General features: G+C 47.4%; 1 protein-coding gene across 1 annotated transcript in view; it reads right to left on the bottom strand.

Moving 5' to 3' along the window:
* Nucleotides 1-372: 372 nt before the first annotated feature.
* The window catches only part of xpo7 (exportin 7), a 67618-nt gene continuing 58805 nt past the window's right edge, over nucleotides 373-9185 (bottom strand). The window contains exons 23-28 of the mRNA XM_033013979.1: nucleotides 8008-8222; nucleotides 6892-7030; nucleotides 5450-5610; nucleotides 4196-4294; nucleotides 1832-1959; nucleotides 373-1297 (exon numbers count right to left, since the gene is read on the bottom strand). Coding sequence (XP_032869870.1) covers nucleotides 1204-1297; nucleotides 1832-1959; nucleotides 4196-4294; nucleotides 5450-5610; nucleotides 6892-7030; nucleotides 8008-8222 — 836 coding nt within the window. The 3' untranslated portion in view covers nucleotides 373-1203. The remainder of the gene's footprint in view (nucleotides 1298-1831; nucleotides 1960-4195; nucleotides 4295-5449; nucleotides 5611-6891; nucleotides 7031-8007; nucleotides 8223-9185) is intronic.

Here is a 9185-nt window from a genome sequence, read left to right as displayed (position 1 = left end):
CAAAAAAGCTGGAGAAACTCAGCGGGTGCAGCAGCATCTATGGAGCGAAGGAAATTTTCCAGCATCTGCAGTTCCTTCTTGAACACAAAATCTGTGAGGGAATGGACAGGAGGCATTTCAGGTCAGGACCCACCGTCAGTCCTGACCCCAAACATCATCCATCCATTCCCGCCACAGATTATGCCTGATCTGCTGAGCTCCTCTGGTATTTTACAAATGCTGGAATCTTGAGCAAACAGTCTTTTGTGTCTCCGCTCTTGAGATGCATCCGCCTGAAGAAGTGGTCCAACATTATCGAGGGGTCGGTGCAGAGGCCTGCCTGCTCCCCTCCAGCCCGCCTGTCAGCTGACTCTCAGGATGCAGACACTGAGCTTTCAGTACAAACCATTGAAGTTTTATTTGCAGACACAATGCTTACACTAGATGCAGCAAACATTCTTACATACCAACCAGCTACCTGATCACGCAGCAATTTGGAAACGTGTTTAGTCAGAACATTCAGTTGTAAGGAACAATAAAAATATATAATCCATTGGTTTCTTTTGCTATGTGGATATAAATGAGCTGTGCTCAACACATCATTAGCAGCAACACCTGTCACCTCCTGGAACTATTCCTTTATCACTGCTGGAATACTCTGTACCTCAAGCAGAAATCGCAATTGAAGTGGGGAATGACTAACATCGGGTTAGTGTGCACTGTTTTAGATGGGTACTGAGTTATGGACTTTTACATCTGGTGTTTCGATTATACAGACTTCTGTATCTAACTGGACACCCACACATTCTGCCCCATGTACTTCACTCATTTGAGTCTCACATCATCATGCTTCCAACTCTAAAAATTTCAATCACAACTTTTCTGTTTTTTTAACTGATTTCATATAAACAGTTGAAAATGTCTTAAGAAAAAAAATGTACAAGTTTATACAAGGCAGATGTGGGATGAGCACAAAGACCCTCCCTGCCAGGATACTACAGGGAGGGCGTTTGCGACCAGTCCCATGGTCGGAGGGCCGGATGAGGGTCTCTTCAACACCAGGAGAAGGTGCAGGGACTCGCCTTCAGCTATCTCTGACCTTCTTCCAAAACCCTTCATCGCCTCTCTCCCTGCCGCCCCCCATCCCACCCCACCGCTCCCTTCGACCTCTTGCAACTGGATTGGAAACGCAGCCCAGCGGAGGGTTGCCAAGCAGGACGGACGTCAGCTCATCATGTCGTTGCTGTTGACACCGTACGTTGAATTCTTCATCGAGTCGTTCACTTCCCTTCGGAACACCGAGAGATTCTGTGTGAACCTGAGGAGCAATAACAGCGGCACGTTCATTTGTCTGCGATAGCGACCTTGCTTCTGTCTGCTTGAAGCACCCTAGGGCGGCACAGTGGCGCAGCGGTAGAGTTGCTGCCAGAGACCTGCGTTCGATCCTGACTACGGGTGCTGTCTGTACGGAGTTTGTACGTTCACGCGGGTTTTCTCCGAGACTTTCGGTTTCCTCCCACACTCCAAAGACGTACAGGTTTGTAGGTTGATTGGCTTGATATAAATGTAAATTGTCCCTTGTGTGTGTGTGTGTGTGATAGTGTTAATGTGCGGGGATTGCAGGTCGGTGCCAAAGGGCGTTTCCGCGATGTAACTCTCAACTAAACCCTACGTAGACCAAGAATCAAATTACTGCAGGGACGTTTGCCCTTGCAGTCGTTATACTTTGCAGTTGGCAAAGCTCCGCCTCTGACACAGTTCCCTCCAGCCACCGCCTCCCCCCCCACAACTCCCGTACAATGCCCACCCTTAAAGCACCAAGCAGGTGGCAGTCTGAACACCGACTGCTTACCTGTCTCTGTTCTTTGTCAATAGGTTCCGTTCAATCCCTTCCATCAAGTTTTCAAAGCAGAGGTGCATGGCTTGCTGCTTCTCTGGTGGTTGGCTGTTCACTATGCTGTTCCTCAGATCTGCAAAATACTGTGGGAAAGAAACAGAGAGAGCTGAACACAGCGTATCTGTTTGGAGAGACACCCACCTAACAGTTCTGTGGATACTTTCAAGAGAGAGCTAGATAGGGCTCTTAAAGATAGCAGAGTCGGGATATGGGGAGACGGCAGGAACGGGTTGGGGATGATCAGCCATGATCGCATTGAATGGCGGTGCTGGCTCGAATGGCCTACTCCTGCACCTATTGTCTAACAGAAATACTGCCCCAGAGGAAGAGACGAGTGCTGCCCTCACCCACAGGTTTGCTCCATTTTGGCAGGAAAGGTCGGGTTGAGCCATGACACCACAAGGACCACTTGTGATTGTGTCCGTCCGTCCGTCCCACAAAGTTCCATGCTGCTGTAATACTATCTGTTTCTGATACTGGACCCCTTACAGGGTTCAACTGTTGAATCCTGCTGTTTCCCCCAGCAGTAACTGTTGTACAATCAGTCCATCTGGAATCTGCCCCCAAGCACGGTGCTTCAATGGAAAATAAGTTAAAAAGGTAAATTTAGTTATAAGATTAATCAAGTCAGTATTTTTGTGTTCTCAGGTGTTTAACTGTCTGAATTCTTTTGTTTGAAGTCTGATTAATTTTTTGGTATTTATAAATGGCAAATATTTAAAGTCCTTTGCAAGCCGGTAATTTAAGGCTGCAATTTTGCTAGCTGTCTGGTGGTGGGTACAGCAATGGTGGGAAGGAAGAAACCGTGCTTTAAAGGACTTCTCTGGTCAGGAGCGACTTGTGCATGGGTAAAAAATGTGTAGGGGAGCAACAAGCGTCTGTCGCAGTAGCCTCACACAATACTGTCTACAAACTTGAAGGTAGACAAAAGTGCTGGAGAAACTCAGCGGGTGCGGCAGCATTTATGGAGCGAAGGAAATAGGCAACGTTTCGGGCCGAAACCCTTCTTCAGACACTGTCTACAAACTGATTCTCAGCAATTTCAACTCCGACAATACTCGTACAAACAATATGGTCTTTCAATGTAGCTAGAGGCTGCAGAAAGGATTCATGACTTTTGGGCGACTTTTTGGGCTACAGGTGACTGCCACAAAATTTTCAAACATTTTTGGCGACAGTGGCGACAATTTTTGCTGTCGTAGGTTGTCGCCAGGTGTCATAGGTAATTCCACTAAAACTAGTCCCTGACAGTCGCCTAAAGAGTCGTCTAAGTGGGACAGGCCCATAAGGATGTTGCCTGGATTGGAGGGCTTGAGTTAAATGGAGAGATAGGCTGGTCTAGTTTCTCTGGAGTGAAGTAGACGGGAGGATCACAGAGAGGTGTATAAAATTACGAGGGGCATAGATAGCCAGAATCTGTTCCCCGTGGTAGTGGTGTCTAAAACTAGAAGGCATAGGTTGAAGTTGAGAAGAAGGAGGTCTGTCAGGATAATCTTTCCACGCACTGAGTAGTTGGTATCTGGTTGAGCTGCCAGACGAGGCAAGAGCAGTGACAACCAAAGAGGCTTCAGGACGTACTTCAATGACAAGTTACAGAGGGATATGGAATTCTTACAAGCCAGTGCGATTAGTACAGATAATTAGGCATTATATCATTGATGTGGTGGGCCGAAAGGCCTGTGTCTGCTGTACAATTCAATGACCAATTTGTTTATTTCTGTCATGCACAAAGTGTGTGTGTGTGTGTTAGGCTGGACTTTTTGACAGAGATTTGAGATGTCCTTATGGTGTGAAAAGCTCAGCACTAATGCCTTTGTTACAAAGTTTGCAGAGTGACGCACAGCCAGAAACGTTGCCGTGATAGCCCGGTCACCTATCCATGAGCCCCACCACCCATCAACACACCAGGACGGTCCCATCACCTATCCATGAGCCTGTCACCCATCCACACAGGGTGTTGAATCTGTGGAATTCATTGCCACAGAAGGCTGTGGAGGACAAGTCAATGGACATTTTTAAGGTAGAAATAGATAGATTCTTGATTAGTACATGTGTCAGGGGTTATGGGGAGAAGGCAGGAGAATGGGATAAGGAGGGGAGATAGATCAGCCATGATTGAATGGTGGAGTAGACTTGATGGGCCGAATGGCCTAATTCTACTATCACTTATGAACTGTGAGCATGAGCACACTGGAAAGGTCAGATCGCGTATCCATGAGCCCCACCACCCATCCACACATTGGAATGGTCCCATCACCCATCCAATGAGCAATGAACTGGGGCTGCCCAACTCAGACCTGACACAACCTTGGATCTCACCTTTTCATTCAAGAGAATTAATCCAAGCAGAGGGCGTGACATAGACCACTGATTCCTGCAGTCTTCAAAAATGATGATGTTGAGAACTGTGGACAACATCTGTTCCAGGGCAGATTGTTGAGAAAATACAAAATTCAAAACATATCTCCAAAACTTTAAAAATACAGTTTGACTAAGTATCAATTGTGAGTTTTGAAATGATAGATTACACACCCAAATATGGTCATTGAAAATATTTCAACAAGAGCGGTGAAACTAATGGGGCTGTCCCACTGAACGAGCTAATTCAAGAGTTCTTCCGAGTTTCCCCCTGATTCGAACTCGGAGAATTACGGTAATATCCGCTCGTAGGTACTCGGGGCTCTCGTGGACATTTTTCAACATGTTGAAAAGTCTTCACGAGCTTACAGCGTTTCCCGAGTACCTGCCGTTAGCGTCACGAGCCGCTAAGGGACGTCCCCGAGCTCTGACGTACCCGCTACGTACATTCTATGTGCTTACCACGAGTTTGATTTTTGTTTAAACTCGGGAGAGCTCTTGAATTACCTCGTACATTGGGACAGGCCCTTAACAGCGTGCTCTAGGGACCAGCGTTATAAAGCTCTTACTAAATCTGGAGCTGCAACATTTCACACTGCTCCCTGCTCCGGCCCTTTGATCCACACGTAATCATCGTGCACAATATTGGAACCAGAGACAATGGGCCACAAGGTGTGGCCATGTGGCCCAGAGTGTCTCTGGCTGCTCTTCCACAGAATTTACAACTTATTCCCATTCATAAAGTCACTGAGTTTAGACAGCATAGAAACTGGCCCCATATCTGAGGACGGCTGTGCTCGGCGCTGGAGAGGGTCCAGAGGAGGTTTACGAGACAGATAACCGGGAATGAGTGGGTTAACATGCGATAAGCGTTTGACGGCACTTGGCCAATACTCGCTGGAGATTAGAAGGCTGAGGTGGGACCCTCAATGAAATTAACTGAATAGTGAAAGGCTGGGATAGAGTGGATATGGGGAGGATGTTTCCACCAGTGGATGTAGGGAGGATGAGGTCCCCCCTCAACCTTCTAAACTCCAGAAAGTACAGACCCAGCACTGTCAAACGCTCATCATATACTAACCCATTCATTCCTGGAATCATTCTTGTAACCTTCCTCTGGACCCTCTTCAGCACCAGCACATCCTTCCTCAGATATGGGGCCCAAATTGGTTCACAGTACTCCAGATGCGTCATTGAGAGGCTGCGCGCGCATACCTGTTGTATCATTTCCGGGTGCTGCTGCATGATGTGTAGGAAGCGGTCGCTCTCCTGTGATATCGGTGTGTTCCGCTTCTTTGTGCTACGAGACAGTTGCTTGAAGAGGTAAGTTACTATGTGGTCCAGGCTCGAGCAACAACCCGTGCAAACCATCGTGTCTGACACAGAACAACAACACTTCAGACACACAAGGAACTACAGATGCTGGACTCTGCACAGAACACAAAGTGCTAGAGTAATTCAGCAGGTCAGGCAGCATCTCTGGAGGACATGGATGGGCAACGTTCTCGGTTAAGTCAAGAGAGTGTATTGTCTTGTGTCCCAGATAGGACAATGAAATTCTTGCATTGCTGCAGTACAACAGGATATTGTAGTCATAAATACAGAACAGATCAGTGTGTCCATATACCATAGAATATATATATACACACACACATCAGTAAACAGATAAAGTGCAATAGACTGTTATAGTGCATAGTTTGTTTGAAGTTGTGTTTAATAGTCTGATGGCTGTGTGGAAGAAGCTGTTCCTGAATCTGGATGTTACAGATTTCAGGCTCCTGTACCTTCTACCCTAGGACCTTTCTTCAGACCCGAGTCTGAGAGATGCAGCCTGACCCGCTGCGTTACCCCCCCAACAGACTTCGGGTGCTTGCTTCTTTCTCCGATTCTCCTCTCTTTGCTGCTCTGCATCCATGTCCCAGCATCTGTAGTTCAGTGTACTGCATGCCTGCCTCACAGCTGCAATGGCCAGGTACTGCTCCAAGCTGGAGACGTGGTTCAGGTCAGTATTCACAGTGCTTTTCTGAGGCAGTAATGCACTGGCAATGCAGAGTGCGGGGGGACAGTAATCCAAGGTCCACTCAGCTTTCTCACACAGACATCAAGATCTACTTGACACCACAGCAAGATTTTGCCTATGTCTGGCTAATATTTATCCTCAGCCAAAACCACTGGAACAGATTAACTGGCTGTTATCAGTTTACTAATTTAACCCGAAGAAAGGTCTCGACCCCAAACGTCACCCCATTCCTTCTCTCCAGAGATGCTGCCTGTCTCGCTGAGTTACTCCAGATTTTGTGTGTACTACTCATTTAACTATGTTTCTCTGAGCATGCATTGATCGAGAATTGTTTTTACTGAGACTTGATGATACATTTATTCCTCCACAAGACAGCAACCTTCTCTTGCCCCCAGGCCCACACCGTCAGGCAGCGCCCCAGAGGCACGTTGAACCCGACGGGCCTCTTTGGGAGACCGAGAGCTGGCACAGAGGTCCCAAGCTTGATCCAAGCCAACCACTCAGTGAGCAATGGGTTAGGATAGTGTGGGCAGGCTGAGGATTATGACACACATGGTTTTGAGACTGTTCCCATCTTGTGGGACACATAAGAAAACAACTATAGCAGTGTCCATATGAATAACATTAACTGACTTACCCAGTGCTGTGAGTCCTTCTGAAATTGAGGAGAGAATGTACATGATAACGTGGGGTTCTAGACTGGCAATAAAATTCATGTGGTCTTGAGTGAGAACTTCTAATAAGGAATAGTATGACTGGCTGAGTTTGGGATAATCCTGGGGAAAAATAACAATGGAACGTTAAACTGGAGATGCAGACAGGGTTCAGCAGAGGTTTATTTTTTAAATCGGACTTTACTGAGAGCTGAGGGCTACGAGTGCCCCGGTCTCCGGGGAGGAGGCAGCCGCTCCAGACTTTCCAAGCCGCTTGAGGAATGTTTCACCCGACGCCGGAGTTCCGTCTTCATGGCAAGAGGGCCCTGAAAATGATCGGACTGGCTGCAAGGCCACAAATGGGCCCCGACCTCGGGTGTTTCACAGAGGAAGAGGACTTAACTTTCTGGTGCCTTTCCCCACAGTGGACATTTTTGAATCTGCTGTGGGGGGGACGTTTGTGTTGAACTCTATAATGTGTTATGTCCATTTTCTTTATTGTTTTAACCTTTTTCTATGGTTTGCATGGAAACTTAATATTTATTTTATGCAAAGCACTTTGGTGTTAATGCGAGTTGACTTAAAACGTGCTATATAAATAAAACGTACCTACTTACTGGCTTTATCTTGTACTAAATGTTATTCCCATATCACTGTAAATGGCTCGAATGTAATCATGTATTGTATTTCCGCTGACTGGATAGCACGCAACAAAAATCTTTTCACTGTACCTCGGTACATGTGACAATAAACAAAACTGAACTGAATTAAGAATAGGGAGAGACTATGCCAGGGTTGATGGACACACTGGGCTGGGAGCAATTTGGGGAGGGGTCATGGTTTCTTTCAAAGGAACAACAGATGAAAAAGCAGTGGAAGATGCGGGGGTTATGGTGTGAGTGAGCAGGGAACGTGATCACCAGATCGGCCCAGCAAAGAGCTGACAGCAGAGAATCCTAGATGGAACCTGGAAACAGGCCCTTTGGCCCACTGAGGCTGTATCAACCATCCTCAACCAGGCTGTTTCTATGCTCTGGAGCTCAGTGACCCAGTGAACGTGAGGCAGCAGGTACTCCACACCTCAGAGCGGAGTCACTCACCAGTAGATCACTGTGGGGGATGGACAGCAGGAGTTTGATGAAGGTCTGCAGAGCATTGTCGAGGGCATCATCACCGTAGAGATGGAAGACACCAAAATTGACATAGTTGCCGCTGAGAGCTGCCTTCAACATGGAGAAGCATATAGAAACCCCCTTCAACTTCAGTCTATATACTTGGTCCTTGGGAACTTCCCCCAGGGTGAGGATCCGGTTACCTGTTCAAACAGAAAGAATAAACCAGAATGTTAGCGTTTTCCACGGAAGCCAAAAAGAGAAGAGTCAGTCCACGCTTTCATGGAAATCTCCAGTCACTCTCTCACAGACCCTAACTCCATCCCTGGCCAGAGCTCATGTGGTCAGCCACAGTGAACTTCGTGGCATGGTGGCACATCGGTAGAGTTTCTGCAACCTTTTGGGTTGGAACCTTTCTTCAGATCGATTGAGATGAGGGAGAAAACTGGAAAAGAGTGAGGGGGGGGGGGGAGGAGGAACAGAGCAGACAAGTGCTAGGTGGAAAGTAGACACAAAATGTTGGGAGTAACTCAGCAGGACAGGCAGCATCTCTGGAGAGAAGGAATGGGTGGGTTTCAGGTCGAGACCCTTCAGACTGAAGACAAGTGATAGGTGGATACAGGCAAGGAGGAGTGAAATGCAAAGCCAGAGGGAGGGATCTGGTTGGGAGGGGGAGAAGGTGGGTTAAAAGTAGCATGGGGGATTAAGGTGGGAGATGAGCAGGAGGAAGAGGAGAAGGAACAGGGGTGCAGAGGTGGTGAGAAAGGATTGGGCATGGGGGGGGGGGGCGGGGGTGTCAGTCGATTTACTTGAAAACATGTCTACATAATCCCGCATGGAGTGCATACTGTCGTTGTGTCCTTGGGCAAGACACTTCACCCACCTTTGCCTGTGTGTGAATGTGTGTGAGTGATTGGTGGTGGTCTGAGGGGCCGTAGGCGCAGATTGGCAGCCACGCTTCCGTCAGTCTGCCCCAGGGCAGCTGTGGCTACAGAAGTAGCTTACCACCACCGAGTGTGACTGAATAATGCGATGTATAGCGCCTTGAGTATTAGAAAGGCGCTATATAAATCCCATCCATTATTATTATTACATGAAATTCTCAATTATTCTAAGTCAACTAGACTACGATGGTACAAAAACCATAGTATAGGGAGCAGCCACAG

Source organism: Amblyraja radiata, chromosome 39 (assembly GCF_010909765.2).
Source record: "Amblyraja radiata isolate CabotCenter1 chromosome 39, sAmbRad1.1.pri, whole genome shotgun sequence".
NCBI lineage: Eukaryota > Metazoa > Chordata > Chondrichthyes > Rajiformes > Rajidae > Amblyraja > Amblyraja radiata.
Note: the sequence above shows the minus strand (reverse complement) of the source record. Positions and strands in the feature narration are given on the sequence as shown.